Below are 18,593 nucleotides of genomic sequence, written 5' to 3' on the forward strand. Positions count from 1 at the left end.
TGACGATCAGACTGGTTTTATTAAAAAATCAATATTCTAATTTTAATATTCGTCAATTATTAAATGTTATCTATTCTCCTTCTAAGGAGATACCGAAGTGTGTGATATCCTTAGACGCTGAGAAGGTTTTTGACTGGGTTGAATGGCATTATTTATTTAAAATCTTAGAAAAATTTAACTTTGGGTCCAACTTTATTCCACGGATTAAATTACTGTATTTATCCCCTTTTGATCGGGTTCTTACTAATTCTCAGAATTCTAAACCATTTAAACTTCAACGTGGAACCAGACAAGGTTGCCCTTTGAGTCCTTTGCTTTTTGACCTGGCTTTAGAATCTTTAGCTATTGCTTTTTGAGAATCTAATGATATCACTGGTATTTTACAGAAGGGTACTATCCACAGAGTTTCACTTTATGCGAATGATATATTGCTTTACATTTCTATCGTCAAAACTTCATTACCTTCTGTGCTTTCTTTACTCTTGTGTTTTAGTCAGTTTTCTGGATATAAACTGAACCTACACAAGAGTCACGCAACACACATCAAAGTTGCTGGTGAACGCAGCAGGCCAAGCAGCATCTGTAGGAAGAGGTATAGTCGACGTTTCAGGCCGAGACCCTTCGTCAGGACACAAGAGTGAACTTTTTCCTTTGAATAATTTGCCATTAACTGATATTAACCTTCCTTTTAAAATTGTAAGAAACCAATTCACTTATTTGGGTGTAACAATTACTAAGAATTATAAATACCTATTTAAAGAAAATTTTCTTACTTTAGTAAATTATATAAAAAGAACACTATCAAATTGGTCAGCTCTTTTGTTATCATTGATTGGTCGAATTAATTCTATTAAAATGAATGTTTTACCTAAATTTATAAACCTCTTTCAGGGTTTATCCGTTTTTATTCCTAAATCCTTTTTTGACTCTCTGGACTATTTTGTTCTCCTACATATGGAAAAATAAATGTCCTCGATTGAATAAAGTCCATCTCCAGAAAGTTAAAAAGAATGGAAGTTTAGCTTTACCAAATTTTAGGTTTTATTACTGGGCGGCTAATATACGGAATCTTATGTTTTGGTTATACTATATTAATCATGAGGACTGTCCCGGGTGGATTTCTTTAGAAGCTAACTCGGTTAATAAATTTTCTATTATCTCTCTTTTGGGATCTTCACTTCCTTTATCCTTAGGTAAGATAACTGAAAATGTAGTAGTCAAACATACTTTGAGGATTTGGATACAATTTAGAAAACACTTTGGTTTATTGAGATTCTCCCTTTCTAGTCCCATTTTTAAATTATTTTTAAGCCTTTAATGACTGATATATATTTTTTAAACAATGGGAAAGATTGGGCATTACATGTTTCCGGGATCTGTTCGTTGGAGGAAGTTTCTCTTCGTTCGACCAATTGTCAACTAAATATAGTTTACCAAAAACCCATTTTTTTCGGTACTTACAAATTAGAGATTTTCTGCAATCTCAATTATGTACATTTCCTAATAGTCCTGATAAGAACGTATTAGATGAAATTCTTAATATGAAATCATTTTATAATGGTTCAATATCTAATATTTATGATATGTTGTGGGAATCAGAAATAATTCTTTAGACAAAATCAATAGTCTTTGGGAATAAGATTTACAGACCTCAATTTCTAAAGAAACTTGGAATGAGATTTTTAAATTGGTTAATACTTCATCATTATGTACTCGTCATTCCCTCCCACAACTTAAAGTGGTTCATAGGGCTTATCTGACCATGGATAAGTTATCTCGTTTTTATATGGATATGTCTCCCTACTGTGATAGGTGTAACAATGGAGAATCTTCATTTATTCATATGTTTTGGACGTGCCCAAATCTTGGAAAATATTGGAAGGAAGTATTCAAAACTTTTTCTGTACTCTTTAAAGAAAATTGTAAGCCTAATCCTTTGACTGCCCTATTTGGTATTGTTGGAAGGAAAGATATCATTTTGAAGACATCTGATTTGCACATTCTGGCTCTTATCTCTCTTATGGCTAGGAGGGCGCTTTTGTTTAAATGGAAGGATGCTGTTCCATCTAATCATGCTCAGTGGTTACGGGATGTTATGGCATGCCTAAATTTAGAAAAGATTCGTTGTTCAATTTCTGTATCTAACCAAGATTTTCAAAATTTATGAGGGCCGTTTCTAAATTATTTTCATAATCTTTGACTTCTTGTTAAAGTACAGAAGTTGGTTAATAGCATATTTGATTATCTGATAAGTTTTTTTCATTTTTTTCCCAAACAGCTTGGACTTTGGTAGTGGGTGTAGATCTTCTTTTAAATAAAATTATTTATATTCTAATATAGGAATTAATCTAATCTATATGAATATAGAGTAAGGAGTTTGTTAATGTGTTTCAATATACTGTATCTAGTATTATTATATTTTTTCTTTTGTTTTATAATATGTATTCTCTTGGACTGTATTCTTCTATATAGAAAACAATAAAAAATATTAGAGAAGAAGAAGAAAGGAGAAGTTGGCAAGTCTCGCACTTGCCAACTCAACTGGATAGCTAGCTTGTAACTATAATTTAAATATACAGAAATAAAATGATTTATTTCTCCGTTAAAGCATACAAATAGTAACTCGTTTGGTAATGACGCATAATAAATATACCCTCAGATTAGGAGGTATAAATCTTCAAATTACTCACATTTCTTGACATCAAGATGTCAGTCTTCTGCCATGACAGCTACATGCTCCCGTCATTTCTCATTTCCATGGCAACCATATTAGCAGTTGTTTCAAAAAACTTGATTGGTCTCTAAAATGCGTTGTGTGTTGGTAATGACAGAAGTGTTGGGGACAGCAGTTCTTTGTCAATACAAAGTTACAGAGTCTGGGTAGGGAGTAAGCCCAAAAAAGTGAAATTCTGGAACATGAAGATTTTTGACTTACTTAAAAATTAAGAAAATATTATTTATGAAGCATACTGATATAAGTTTAGTGTTACTATTATCTAACTTTTAAAACTAGTTCTTTGTAAAAACCTTTTTTCTTGAATATCTACCCCAAGGACAGAAAAGTTACGCAAATTGAAGAATCACCCATGTATGTAGATTAACTATTTAGTATGTACATAAAGTGACACCAGGTTACAGGAGTATCTATATGTAAGGTGACTCCGACAGAAAATGATAAGGTAATGGTGGGGGTGGGGGCTAGTGGGTGGAGGTTTTGATCAGCCATACTGCTTGGGGAACAATTTTTGAGTCTGGTGGTCCTGGGGTGGTTGCTACTTAGCCTCCTCCCTAATTGGAGTGAGACAGACAGTCCATGAACAGAGTGGGTGGAATCCTTCATGATAGTGCTGGCCTTTTTCCAGCACCTTTCTGTATACATTTCCTTGATGACAGGTAGGCTGGTGCCAGTGATGCATCGGGCAGATTTGACTCCCTATTGTAAAACCTTCCTGTCCACCACAGTGCAATTACCATACCATACAGTGATGCAGAGTGTAGGAGTCTACTGTGCATCTCTAGAAAGTCATGAGTATTGATGTGCACAGTCCAGCTCTCTTCAGCCTCCACAGAACGTGGAGACTTTGGTAAACTTTCTTGATTGTATAGGATGTGTTCTGTGACCAAGAGATGTGTTATGTGCACTCTCAGGAAGTTTAAAACTGCTCGTGATTTCCACTACTGTGCTGTTGATGTAAAAAGGAATGAGTGGTACGAGTTCTCCTGAAGTCGATAACCATTTCTTTGTTTTGTTGACATTGAGGAAGAAGTTAGTTGTCTGGCACCCGGCCTCAAGTTCTTCCACCTCCAATCTCCCCTTGTAGGCTGTCTCATTATTGTTGACGTCTTTGCATCTTTTTTAAACTCCTTCTTACTCAAAGGACAATAGTTTGTACAATTTAACATAGTTACACATATTATAACTTACATTTTATTTGTTTATTATAACTTACGTTGTTTTTTAAAACTGCTTATAGTTTTGCTTTATTTTAGACAGTGTTTGCCCTAAAGGATTTACAAGAGTTAATGGGACAATCTGTGAAGGTATTTAAACTGTTTCTGTATCCTGTTTGTATCTTTGTCTACTAACACAAATGCTGGAACATGATATATATATTTTTCTAAAAACAAATGACTGTAAAATCTAGAGGAATTTGAATAAGTACTGAAAATGCAAATGGCTCAGAAGATGACAATTAATATGTGGATGATGGAATTCATTAATAGAAATCCTCAAAGATGGAAATATTTTAACTTTTCATAAGACGTGACCTTTATCCAGAATCCAAGCCTGTTTGTGATTAGATTCAGGAAATGGCAAAACGCCATGCATTTTACACATTTCAAGAACATAGACCATTTTAACGATAAACTCATTGGCTTAAAGAGGAACATGTTCCATTGTAATTGACTTCGTAAATAGACATTGTGTATGAGTTTAAACATTTGAGATCACCTTTACAAATGTATATTTAATTTTTTTGTCCAGTTAGTTCAGAATAATACTTATTTTATTAATTTACATAATAAAATTAGGTAAATGTTCTGTGTTAATATGTCTGCTTGTAACTTGTGAAACAGTAACATTTTTAATCAAAGTTACTTTATTTTATAATTCTTTTTAGATGTTAATGAATGTGTAGTATTCCCTGGGGTATGCACCAATGCTGATTGTGTGAATACACCTGGATCATTTCAGTGCGTCTGTTCTCATGGTATGTCTCTGGACAGTAGTGGAAGGACTTGTATTGGTAAGTATAGAACAGGCTTTTAACCAAAATGCATAGATACCTCAGCCATATTGAGCAGACTCTTGGCTGCCCACTGAGGAAAGTATTTGGAGTCTACTGTGATAAACTTTTTCTACTTACTTGTTTCCTGTCTCAATCGTTTGGAGCACCATGGTCACAGCAGATTATTCACACAGTGCCTTTGCCACACATTATTTTCCTCACATTTCAATTACTTGAAAACTGTTATTTCAATGTTATCAAGTGATAGCTATTCATAGTTTGTTATATTGAGAGCTTTGACACTTTCTATGATTGCTATTAAATTGCTAAAAAGTGTTTTTGTGGAATATAAGCAAGGTTTATGGTTAGGTTCAAGAAACATCACCTTTTCTTTCCTATTTGATTGCTGCATGTACAGTCTAGCACAGGTGTGTAACTGAAATCCTAAATTTAAAAGTCATTTTTATCTTCAGCTACTGGGTATGTCTGACCAAGGCAAGGAAACTTGTATCCTTCTTTTCTACCCCAGAATAGTCAAGCAGCTGTGAAGACCATGCAATTTTAAAATGAATAATTCTGACTCAAATGAGATCTAGGTTGCTATTTCAATCTGAGAGCCAAGCATCAGAGCAATAGTAATCCACCCAACTGGCAAATCGATCGGGGTAAAGATAAGATAATTCATCAACATTTTAGTTTACCTGCAGACTAGAAGCAAAAGAGATCCTTAAGTACTCATAACAAAATCTTGGGACTTTCTTGTCCCAGGTGAGCATGACTTGTTATCTTGTTTATTATTACAGGACAAATATTATTAAAATTTAGTATGTTACTGTACTGTTTCATTTATTTCTGTCTCTAAGGTAACAATTTTACATTTTGCTATGGGTAGATATTCGTTCGGAGCACTGCTATTTAAAATATGATGAGGATGAATGCACGAAGCGCATGCCTGGACGATTTCGCATGGATACTTGTTGCTGTTCTGTTGGTGCTGCTTGGGGGCCAGATTGTGAAAAATGTCCTGAGAAAGGAACAAGTCTCTACAAAACACTTTGTCCACGAGGACCTGGAATTTTCAGCAGAGAAGGACCTGATGGAAAACCTTTTTTTAAAGGTAAATATTACATTAAGCATATAACAGCATTAAATTTATAATATTTTTGCTTGCTACACAAATTTTCTTAGGTATAAGTTTGAGAGTCATCGAGAAATACATCACAAAAAATAGGCCTTCAGCCCATTGAGTCTACATTGACCATTAAACCATATACTTTACACTAATCCTACATGTAAGTGTGTAGATTCTCAGGCAATTTAAGAAATAAATGACTTACAGTTGGGAACTTAGCCACAAGGGCCATATCTAACTCCCTCTTAAGTATAGCCAATGAACTGGCCTCAACTGTTTCCTGTGGCAGAGAATTCCACAGATTCACCACTCTCTGTGTGAAGAAGTTTTTCCTAATCTCGGTCCTAAAAGGTTTCCCCTTTATCCTCAAACTGTAACCCCTCATTCTGGACTTCCCCAACATCGGGAACAATCTTCCTGCATCTAGCCTGTCCAATCCCTTTAGGATTTTATATGTTTCAATAAGATCCCCCCCTCAATCTTCTAAATTCCAACGAGTATAAGCCTAGTCGATCCAGTCTTGCATCATATGAAAGTCCTGCCATCCCAGGAATCAATTTGGTGAACCTTCTTTATACTCCCTCTATGGCAAGAATGTCTTTCCTCAGATTAGGGGACCAAAACTGCACACAATACTCCAGGTGTGGTCTCACCAAGGCCTTGTACAACTGCAGTAGTACCTCCCTGCTCCTGTACTCGAATCCTCTTGCTATGAATGCCTGCCTGCTGTACCTGCATGCCCGCTTTCAATGACTGGTATATAATGACACCCAGGTCTCGTTGCACCTCCCCTTTTCCTAATTGGCCACCATTCAGGTAATAATCTGTTTTCCTGTTTTTGCCACCAAAGTGGATAACCTCACATTTATCCACATTAAATTGCATCTGCCATGAATTTGCCCACTCACCTAACCTATCCAAGTCACCCTGCATCCTCTTAGCATCCTCCTCACAGCTAACACTGCCGTCCAGCTTCGTGTCATCCGCAAACTTGGAGATGCTGCATTTAATTCCCTCATCTAAGTCATTAATATATATTGTAAACAACTGGGGTCCCAGCACTGAGCCTTGCGGTACCCCACTAGTCACTGCCTGCCATTCTGAAAAGGTCCCGTTTATTCCCACTCTTTGCTTCCTGTCTGCCAACCAATTCTCTATCCACATCAATACCTTACCCCCAATACCATGTGCTTTAAGTTTGCACACTAATCTCCTGTGTGGGACCTTGTCAAAAGCCTTTTGAAAATCCAAATATACCACATCCACTGGTTCTCCCCTATCCACTCTACTAGTTACATCCTCAAAAAATTCTGTGAGATTCGTCAGACATGATTTTCCTTTCACAAATCCATGCTGACTTTGTCCGATGATTTCACTGCTTTCTAAATGTGCTGTTATCACATCTTTGATAACTGACTCCAGCATTTTCCCCACCACCGATGTTAGGCTAACAGGTCTATAATTCCCCGGTTTCTCTCTCCCTCCTTTTATAAAAAGTGGGGTTACATTAGCCACCCTCCAGTCCTCAGGAACTAGTCCAGAATCTAAAGAGTTTTGAAAAATTATCACTAATGCATCTACTATTTCTTGGGCTACTTCCTTAAGCACTCTGGGATGCAGACCATCTGGCCCTGGGGATTTATCTGCCTTTAATCCCTTCAATTTACCTAACACCACTTCCCTACTAACATGTATTTCCCTCAGTTCCTCCATCTCACTGGACCCTCTGTCCCCTACTATTTCCAGAAGATTATTTATGTCCTCCTTAGTGAAGACAGAACCAAAGTAGTTATTCAATTGGTCTGCCATGTCCTTGTTCCCCATAATCAATTCACCTGTTTCTGTCTGTCGGGGACCTACATTTGTCTTAACCAATCTTTTTCTTTTCACATATCTATAAAAGCTTTTACAGTCAGTTTTTATGTTCCCTGCCAGTTTTCTCTCATAATCTTTTTTCCCTTTCCTAATTAAGCCCTTTGTACTCCTCTGCTGGACTCTGAATTTCTCCCAGTCCTCAGGTGTGCCGCTTTCTCTGGCTAATTTGTATGCTTCTTCTTTGGAATTGATACTATCCCTAATTTCCCTTGTCAGCCATGGGTCCACTACCTTCCCTGATTTATTATTTTGCCAAACTGGGATGAACAATTGTAGTTCATCCATGCGATCTTTAAATGCTTGCCATTGCATATCCACTGTCAACCCTTTAAGTATCATTTGCCAGTCTATCTTAGCTAATTCAGGTCTCATACCTTCAAAGTTACCCTTCTTGAAGTTCAGAACCTTTGTTTCTGAATTAACTATGTCACTCTCCATCTTAATGAAGAATTCCACCATATTATGGTCATTCTTACCCAAGGGGCCTCTCATGACAAGATTGCTAATTAACCCTTCCTCATTGCTCAATACCCAGTCTAGAATAGCCTGCTCTCTAGTTGGTTCCTCGACATGTTGGTTCAAAAAACCATCCCGCATATATTCCAAGAAATCCTCTTCCTCAGCACCCTTACCAATTTGGTTCACCCAATCTACATGTAAATTGAAGTCACCCATTATAACTGCTGTTCCTTTATTGCATGCATTTCTAATTTCCTGTTTAATGCCATCCCCAACCTCACTACTACTGTTAGGTGGCCTGTTCACAACTCCCACCAGCATTTTCTGCCCCTTAGTGTTATGCAGCTCTACCCATATCAATTCCACATCCTCCCGGCTAACGTCCTTCCTTTCTATTGCGTTAATCTCCTCTCTAACCAGCAATGCTACCCCACCTCCTTTTCTTTCATGTCTATCCCTCCTGAATATTGAATATCTGTGAATGTTGAGCTCCCATCCTTGATCACCTTGGAGCCATGTCTCTGGGATCCCAACTATATCATATTCATTAATAACAATCTGTACTTTTAATTCATCCACCTTGTTACGAATGCTCCTTGCATTGACACACAAAGCCTTCAAACTTGCTTTTACAACACTCTTAGCCCTTATACAATTATGTTGAAAAGTGGCCCTTTTTGATTTTTGCCCTGGATTTGCCGGCCTGCCACTTTTACTTTTCACCTTACTACTTTTTGCTTCGACCCTCATTTTACACCCCTCTGTCTCTCTGCACTTGTTCCCATCCCCCTGTTGTGAACTAACCCCCTCTCTCCTAGTCTCTTTAATTTGATTCCCACCCCACTAACCATTCTAGTGTAAAGTCACCTCAGTAGCCCTCACAAATCTCCCTGCCAGGATATTAGTTTAAACCCTCCCAAACCATGCTAGCAAACCTACCTGCAAGGATATTGCTCCCCCTCGAGTTCAGGTGCAACCCATCCAATCTGTACCTTTCACATAGCACTGGCAGCAATCCTGAGAACACCACCCTTGAGGTTCTATTCTTCAGCCTTCTGCCTAGTTCCCAAAACTCACACTTCAGGACCTCATCCTTCTTCCTGCCTGTGTCGTTGGTACCAACATGTATCACGACTTCTGGTTGCTTGCCGTCTTGTACCAGGATGTTGTGCATTGTGCACCTGGTCAAAGACATCCCGGACCCTGGCACCCGGGAGGCAACAAACCATGCGGGTGTCCTACTCACATCCACAAAATCTCCTTTCTGCTCCCCTGACTATAGAGTCTCCAATGACGTAAGCTCTCCTCTTCTCCGTCCCACCCTTCTGCGCCACAGAGTCAGACTCAGTGCCAGAGGCCCTGCCACCATGGCTCACACCTGGTCGGTCGTCCCTGCCAATATATATTAAAAAACAAGAAAATTGTTTTTCTTCCACCACAAACTGTTAACATGCGATGTAGCATATATGAATAACATTTGTATTGACATAAACCTTCTTCTAAAATAAATTTTATCTTTTTCTTTTAGATATCAATGAATGTAGGACAATCCCAGGTATCTGTACCCATGGGAAATGCAGAAACACCATTGGGAGCTTTAGATGCAGATGCAATAGTGGCTTTGCTCTTGATTCTGAAGAAAGAAACTGCACAGGTATGTTAAAAGTTACAGAGCAATAACAATTATTACTTATATTAACAATCGGGAATATTGGTGAAACTTGGATTGGAATGCCTCATAAAGGATTTGTTTTTCACAAACTAGAATCAAATTTTGACTCATTCACAGCTGTGGATAATCCTCTATCTGTACTATACTGTACCTGCCCCATAAATTTGTAGATGCTAACTCAAGAACTAAATAGAGGTTCAGAGAAAAGAATGTATAAATTCATTATCAACTGAAAAGGCAACCCCCCACATCAGTAAAAGATAGAGTCTGAACATTAGTCTTGTAATGACTCCCCATTCTTTCTAATTCTGTGCCCCACTCAAAATTAAGTAGATTTGTAAACTATTAAGCTGATGCAAACAATAAACCAAGTTTCTTTTTCAATTATTTTATATTAATTAATCTGTTAAACTCTGCTAATATGACTGTTAATTGTTGCTTTATTCTAATATATTTGTTATTTCTAATGTTATTTCATATTCTTATCTATGCTGCTCTAAGATGACTTCAAAAAGAGATTTCAAGACTAGTCATATATTTTAGTAAAGAATCACTACAAAGCAACAGCTTTTATTGAACGTAATCATGTTTTAGAAGTAATCGTATATACTCTCTGATTTTAATAATAAAATTCCTGTCAAAGTACTCCAACACTTAAAAAGGCATATTAAGATGATGATGCATTGGAATGGGCTATCATTTTTCTGTAAGACTCACTGGCAGCCAGAGGTTCAATGCATTGACTGCATCAGAATAGACTTTGTATGTCTAAAGACAGGGTTTTCTTTGACCACCTCAGCCATTTTGGTGCTAGGAAAGGGCATGAACTTTCAGGGAAAGGCAGGAGGTATGAGTAGGCAGATTTGAAGCTGGAAAAGTGGAAGAATTAAGTGGTAGATCCAGACTGAGGGGATTTAAATACTGTAGGATAATGTATGTGGGAGGGCTTTCAGCATATGATCAACTCAGGATTTAAGGGCTGACAATTTAACAGCAGAGAGTGAAGATCCCGGTTACATTTAAAGCAAGATGAATGTATAGGAGTGGAGGAAGCGAATAGCGAGGAATGTACTTAGAGGTGGATGCACCTGCAAGACAATGCCTTGCTCTTCTGACAACGGATCAGGTATTTTTTTCCTGTAAATAATGATGAAGCAGGCCTGTGTGTCTAAAAGGCACCATTTGTGAACCTCAATTTCTCAAAATAACTTACATTTGTGATGTTAAAGATGCACTGCATACTATTTGGTATTATAACAATAGATGGAAAGAATCAGATGAAACTTAGGAAAGCACTATGAAGACAGAAAATTCATAATCACATTTAATATCTGCATTTTAGCTAAAATACAGTTATGCACCTCATTAAAATATGAAAGAACTTCAAGCTCTAAGTGTCTTATCTTCCACTAATGACTTTTCTTTTGATCTTAGATATCAATGAATGCCGCATCTCTCCTGATCTATGTGGTCCAGGAACTTGTGTTAATACTCCTGGAAGCTTTGATTGTGAATGCTTCGAAGGATATGAAAGTGGTTTTATGATGATGAAGAACTGCATGGGTACGTGAAAACAAAATGAGGGAAAACTTAATTTATCAGTATATAAATGCTATTAGAAGTTCAAACATTATCCATCTAGTTGGAATTGAAACTGGAAAAATTGGTTAAAGAGAATGATTCTTCATCTAAAAATGCACACAGTATTTGCAGATGAATTAATAGCATAAATAGAAATAATTAGATATAATTCAGTAGGCATTATGGAGACTTAGATCCAAAGTAACTATGTTTAAGAGTTAAATAGAGCAGTTACTCTATTGGGGGTATTCTATAGGCCCCCTGGTAGCAGCAGACATACAGAGGGGCAGATTTTGGAAAGGTGCAAAAATAACAGGGTTGTTATCATGGGTGACTTTAACTTCCCTAATATTGATTGGCACCTGATTAGTTCCAAGGGTTTAGATGGGACAGGGTTTGTTAAGTGTGTCCAGGATGGATTCCTGTCACAGTATGTGGACAGGCCGACCAGAGGGAATGCCATACTAGATCTAGTACTAGGTAATGAACTGGGTCAGGTCACAGATCTCTCAGTGGGTGAGCATCTGGGGGACAGTGACCACCGCTCCCTGGCCTTTAGCATTATCATGGAAAAGGATAGAATCAGAGAGCACAGGAAAATTTTTAATTGGAGAAAGGCAAATTATGAGGCTATAAGGCTAGAACTTGCGGGTGTGAATTGGGATGATGTTTTTGCAGGGAAATGTACTATGGACATGTGGTCAATGTTTAAAGATCTCTTGCAGGAAGTTAGGGATAAATTTGTCCCGGTGAGGAAGATAAAGAATGGTAGGGTGAAGGAACCATGGGTGACAAGTGAGGTGGAAAATCTAGTCAGGTGGAAGAAGACAGCATACATGAGGTTTCGGAAGCAGGGATCAGATGGATCTATTGAGGAATATAGGGAAGCAAGAAAGGAGCTGAAGAAGGGGCTGAGAAGAGCAAGAAGGGGGCATGAGAAGGCCTTGGCGAGTGGGGTAAAGGAAAACCCCAGAGCATTCTTCAATTATGTGAAGAAAAAAAGGATGACAGGAGTGAAGGTAGGACCGATTAGAGATAAAGGTGGAAAGATGTGCCTGGAGGCTGTGGAAGTGAGCGAGGTCCTCAATGAATACTTCTCTTCGGTATTCACCAATGAGAGGGAACTTGATGATGGTGAGGACAATATGAGTGAGGTTTATGTTCTGGAGCATGTTGATATTAAGGGAGAGGAGGTGTTGGAGTTGTTAAAATACATTAGGACGGATAAGTCCCCAGGGCCTGACGGAATATTCCCCAGGCTGCTCCACGAGGCGAGAGAAGAGATTGCTGAGCCTCTGGCTAGGATCTTTATGTCCTCGTTGTCCACGGGAATGGTACCGGAGGATTGGAGGGAAGCGAATGTTGTCCCCTTGTTCAAAAAAGGTAGTAGGGATAGTCGGGGTAATTAAAGACCAGTGAGCCTTACGTCTGTGGTGGGAAAGCTGTTGGAAAAGATTCTTAGAGATGGGATCTCTGGGCACTTAGAGAATCAGGGTCTGATCAGGGACAGTCAGCATGGCTTTGTGAAGGGCAGATCGTGTCTAACAAGCCTGATAGAGTTCTTTGAGGAGGTGACCAGGCATATAGATGAGGGTAGTGCAGTGGATGTGATCTATATGGATTTTAGTAAGGCATTTACACAGTAGGCTGATTCAGAAAGTCAGAAGGCATGGGATCCAGGGAAGTTTGGCCAGGTGGATTCAGAATTGGCTTGCCTGCAGAAGGCAGAGGGTGGTGGTGGAGGGAGTGTATTCAGATTGGAGGATTGTGACTAGTGGTGTCCCACAAGGATCTGTTCTGGGACCTCTACTTTTTGTGATTTTTATTAACAACCTGGATGTGGGGGTAGAAGGGTGGGTTGGTAAGTTTGCAGATGACACAAAGGTTGGTAGTGTTGTAGACAGTGTAGAGGATTGTCAAAGATTGCAGAGAGACATTGATAGGATGCAGAAGTGGGCTGAGAAGTGGCAGATAGAGTTCAACCCGGATAAGTGTGAGGTGGTACACTTTGGCACGACAAACTCCAAGACAGAGTACAAAGTAAATGGCAGGATACTTGGTAGTGTGAAGGAGCAGAGGGATCTGGGGGAACATGTCCACAGATCCCCGAAAGTTGCCTAACAGGTGGATAGGGTAATTAAGAAAGCTTATGGGGTGTTAGCTTTCATAAGTCGAGGGATAGAGTTTAAGAGTCGCGATGTAATGATGCAGCTCTAAAAAACTCTGATTAGGCCACACTTGGAGTAATGTGTTCAGTTCTGGTCACCTCACTATAGGAAGGATGTGGAAGCATTGGAAAGGGTACAGAGGAGATTTACCAGGGTGTTGCGTGGTTTAGAGAGTATGCATTATGATCAGAGATTAGGGGAGCTAGGCTTTACTCTTTGGAGAGAAGGAGGATGAGAGGAGACATGATAGAGGTGTACAAGATAGTAAGAGGAATAGATAGAGTTGTCAGCCAGCGCCTCTACCCCAGGGCACCACTGCTCAATACAAGAGGACATGGCTTTAAGGTAAAGGGTGGGAAGTTCAAGGGGGATATTAGAGGAAGGTTTTTCACTCAGAGAGTGGTTGGTGCATGGAATGCACTGCCTGAGTCAGCGGTGGAGGCAGATACACTAGTGAAGTTTAAGAGACTACTAGACAGGTATATGGAGGAATTTAAGGTGGGGGCTTATACGGGAGGCAGGGTTTGAGGGTCGGCACAACATTGTGGGCCGAAGGGCCTGTACTGTGCTGTACTATTCTATGTTCTATAAATATTTTGTGATTCATATTTTGTAGGAATGATGGCCAAATGTAAGCGGAAGTGTTTAGCCCTGATAATAAAGGTTCATTGCTCAGAAAATCAAAGAGTAGAATCAGTTTGGGTGCAGCAACCTGAGAAGCAACAGAACCCAAAAACATTTGTTGTAAGTTGTCTGTAAACCCCCAATTAATGGTGGTAATGCCGAACGTTGTAAAAATTAGGAAATTAGAAGCACATGAAATGAGGAGAGTCCAATAACCTTGAAGGATATTCATCTGCCTATAGACTAATCATTGTATGGGAGTTTTTTTCAATCAATGATAAGCAGCTGTTTCAGGTCTAGTACTTTGCAATGGGAAAGGATTAATTGATAGTTTGGTATTTTATGATTCTTTAGTGATCATTCATAATACAGTATAACAAATTTTTATATGATTATTAAAATGGATTTGGTTCTTAAATTCAAACAAAATCAGTTTAGAATGATATGACAATGTCATTAAAATATAGGCATCAACAAAGAATAATCAAAGTCTCAGGAATTAATAGCAACACACAAGCAAAATGCATTTTGTGTTTATGTGTTGAAGAATTAGTTTACAACAATATAAGGTACAAAACCCAACAGGAAAGTGATACTGAGCACATGTTCATGGGTTCATTGTCCATTCAGAAATCTTAAAGCGGAGGGGAAGAAGCTGTTCCTGAAACGTTGAATGTGTGTTTTCATGCTCCTTGATGGTAGCAATGAGAAGAGGGCATGTCTTGGGTAATGGGTGCCCGAATGTTAGAAGGCCTAAACAGATTAGATATGGCAAAGTTTCCCACGGTAGGAAAGTCCAGGACAAGAGGGCACTACTTCAGAATTGAAATATGTCCATTTAGCACAGAGATGTGGAGAAATTACTTTAATCTGGGAGTGGTAAATCTGTGGAATTTGTTGCCACGAGTGGCTGTGGAGGCCGAGTCATTGGGTGCATTTAAGGCAGAGATATATAGGTTCTTGATTAGCCAGGGCATCAAAGGGTATGGGGAGAAGGCAGGGGAGTGGGGATGACTGGAAGAATGGGATCAACCCATGATTGAATGGCAGAGCAGACTTGATGGGCCGAATGGCCTACCTGTGCTCCTATATCTTATGGTCTTAATGATGGATGCCACCTTTTTGAGGCATCACTCAATAATGCTGGGGAGGCTAGTCCCATGATGGAGTTAGCTGAGTTTCCAACTTCCTACAGCTTTTTCAACGTCTGTGCAGTGGCCTCTCCGTACGAAATAGTGATGTAGCCAGTCAGAATGCTCTCCAAGGTACATCTGTCGAAGTTTACAAGGGTCTTTGGTGACATATCAATTCTCCTCAAACTCCTCATGAAATATAGTCACTGTCATGCTTTTTTTTGTAATTGCATCAATATATTGAGCCCAGGATAGATCCTCAGTTATGCTGACACCCAGGAACTTGAAACTGCTCACCCTTTCCACTTCTGATCCCTTGATGAGGATTAGTAAGTGTTTGCTTGACTTCCCCTTCCTGAAGTTCACAATCAATTCTTTTGTCTTACTGATGTTGAATGCAAGTTTGTTGCTGTGACACCACTCAACCAGCTAACCTATCTCGCTCCTGTATCCCACCTCATCACCATCTGAAATTCTGCTAATCAGCAAATATATTGTTGGCGTTTCAGTAGTGACTAGCCACACAGTCGTTGGTATAGAGAGAATAGAGCAGTGGGCGAAGCATGCATCCTTGAGGTGAGCCAGTGATGCTTGTTAGCAAGGAGATGTTATACCCACTGCACATAGACTGTGGCCTCCCGGTGAGGAAGTCAAGAATCAAGTTACAGAGGAGGGTACAGAGGCCCGGGTTTTGGAGCTTGTTGATTAGAACTGAGGGTATGATTGTGTTGAATGCAACTATTACTATTATTTCAGATGATCCTAGGCCAAGTAGAGGGCTTTAGACTCACAAGGATAAAGCTGGAATGAATATAGAAGTTTAGCAATGGTCCTATTAAATGATAGAGCAGGCACAGAGAGTTGAATAAACTACATCTACTTCTATTCTTTAATTTTATGATAGGCTATTGTGCATAACTTTGCTGATTTTTTTCTGAGAAGGAATCCATGAAGGTACAAGCCTGGATTCTTTCTGTTTTGGATCAATATTTAGAATGCAAGAACAGAGACGTCATTCTAGAAATGGTATTATGTATAGTTAAAACACAGTGTATTTCCAAAGGGAGGTCCCCACTTTCCCAAAAGAAAATTAATTATTACAATGAAAGATCAGAAGATTGAACAGAAACTATAGCAAAAGAATAACTAAAAATGTGACCAAGGACAATTATTGTAAAAGATAAATAAAGCTAGCCAGAAAAATAAAAATAGACTTTTTCTACAGATATTCAAAAAGATTTAGCAATGAATCTTCTCTAGATCAAGGCATAACATAACATCAGATAGCCATTGAACATGAGTGGATGGGGTGGCCTCCTTCCACTTGAGCAAGATCGCCCTCCTGGCCATAAGAGACATAAAGGCCAGTACCCTCAAATTAGATGGCTTCAATTTTGTTGCTCTATCCTCAATAATACCAAACATGGCAGTCAAAGGATTGGGTTTAAAACTAACATTGAAAAGTACAGAAAAAGTTTGAAATACATCTTTCCAAAATTTTTCAAGGCTCGGACATGTCCAAAACATATGAATTAGTGTGGCCACTCCATTAGTACATCTATCACAGTAAGGGGAAATATCTGCGTAGAAACGAGAGAGCTTGTCTTTAGACATATGAACTCTCTGTACCACTTTGAATTGTAATAAAGAATGACGAGCACATAATGATGAAGAATTAATCAATTTTAAAATAATCTTCCAGCTCTCTTCGGATATGAAAATCTGTAAATCTTTTTCCCAGTCTCCTTTAATTTTATCTGAAGAGGCCTTTTTCAGTCCCAACAGCAGACCGTAAATGTAAGATATTGAACCGTTGTCAAAGGGTTTCTGATTAACCAACAACAGTAGTATCATCAGCAAACTTAAATAAGGCATTGGAGCTGTGCTTAGCCATACAATCACGAGCATTAAGCAGGTAGAGCAGGGGACTAAGCGCCCAGCCCTTTGGTGCACCGGTGGTGACAGTATTTGTGGAGGAGATGTTGTTGCCAATCTAACTGTGCGGGGTCTGCAAGTGGGGAAATTGAGGATCCAGGTGTGCAAGGAGGTATCAAGGCCCAGGTATTGAAGCTTAGTGATGAGTTTCCAAGGGATGATAGTGTTGAATGCTGAGATGTAGTCAATGAACAGCATACTGATGTATGCATCTTCATTGTCGAGGTCCACCATCCCACTTATTCCCACTTCTACCTATCTCCACCTGTCAATTCCATCTACTCCCAGCTTCTTCTTACATCATTCTGATTCTACCTTCTCCCTCGCCTGCCTATCATCCCACTCATCTGGATCCACTTATTAATCACTTCATTGCTTCCCCTCCGCCACCCAGTTTTTCATACTTCCCTCTTTCCAGTCCAGTTGAAGGGTCTTGACCTGAAACATCAAGTGCCTTTTTTTCCCTCCATAGATGCTATCTGACCCATTGAGTTCCTCAACTCCTCTGTTTATTTCAGTGTAATCATTGATGTAATGGCTTATAAATGAAACAAGCAAATTGTTTACAGTGTTGGTACATCAAATGGCCATAGCAGTTCTTTTCCATGGCATGCACTTTTTATAGGGCCCTATATGGTATTTTGCACCAATGCCTTTACATGTAGGCATATTTGAAAATTTACTTAATCAGATGACAGAAGGAAAGAAGCTGTTCTTGAATTGCTGAGTGTGTGCCTTTAGGCTCCTGTATCTCCTACCTGATGGTAACAGTGAGAAAAGGGCATGCCCTATGTGCTGGAGGTCCTTAATAATGGACGCTGCCTTTCTGAGACACCGCTCCCTAAAGATGTCCTGGGTACTTTGTAAGCTAGTACCCAAGATGGAGCTGACTAGATTTACAACCTTCTGCAGTTTCTTTCAGGCCTTTGCAGTAGCCCCTCCATACCAGACAGTGGTGTAGCCTATCAGAATGCTCTCCAGGGTACAACTATAGAAGTTTTTGAGTGTATTTGTTGACATGCCAGTTCTCTTCAAACTCCTAATAAAGTATAGCCGCTGTCTTGCCTTTTTTATGACTGCATCAATATGTTGGGACCAGGTTAGATCCTAAGAGAGAACTTGACACCAAGGAACTTGAAGCTGCTCACTCTTACTTCTGATCCCTCTATGAGGATTGGTATGTGCTCCTTTGTCTTACCCTTCCTGAAGTCCACAATCAGCTCTTTCGTCTTACTGATGTTAAGTGCCAGGTTGTTGCTGCAACATCACTCCACTAGTTGGCAT

General features: G+C 39.1%; 1 protein-coding gene across 1 annotated transcript in view; it reads left to right on the forward strand.

Moving 5' to 3' along the window:
• Nucleotides 1–18,593, forward strand: part of LOC140211971 (fibrillin-1-like) — a 460,859-nt gene that overhangs the window by 279,656 nt on the left and 162,610 nt on the right. Inside the window, exons 22-26 of the mRNA XM_072282261.1 lie at nucleotides 3,991–4,041; nucleotides 4,623–4,748; nucleotides 5,623–5,847; nucleotides 9,725–9,850; nucleotides 11,303–11,431. Coding sequence (XP_072138362.1) covers nucleotides 3,991–4,041; nucleotides 4,623–4,748; nucleotides 5,623–5,847; nucleotides 9,725–9,850; nucleotides 11,303–11,431 — 657 coding nt within the window. The remainder of the gene's footprint in view (nucleotides 1–3,990; nucleotides 4,042–4,622; nucleotides 4,749–5,622; nucleotides 5,848–9,724; nucleotides 9,851–11,302; nucleotides 11,432–18,593) is intronic.

This window comes from Mobula birostris, chromosome 18 (genome assembly GCF_030028105.1).
Source record: "Mobula birostris isolate sMobBir1 chromosome 18, sMobBir1.hap1, whole genome shotgun sequence".
NCBI classification, from domain to species: domain Eukaryota; kingdom Metazoa; phylum Chordata; class Chondrichthyes; order Myliobatiformes; family Myliobatidae; genus Mobula; species Mobula birostris.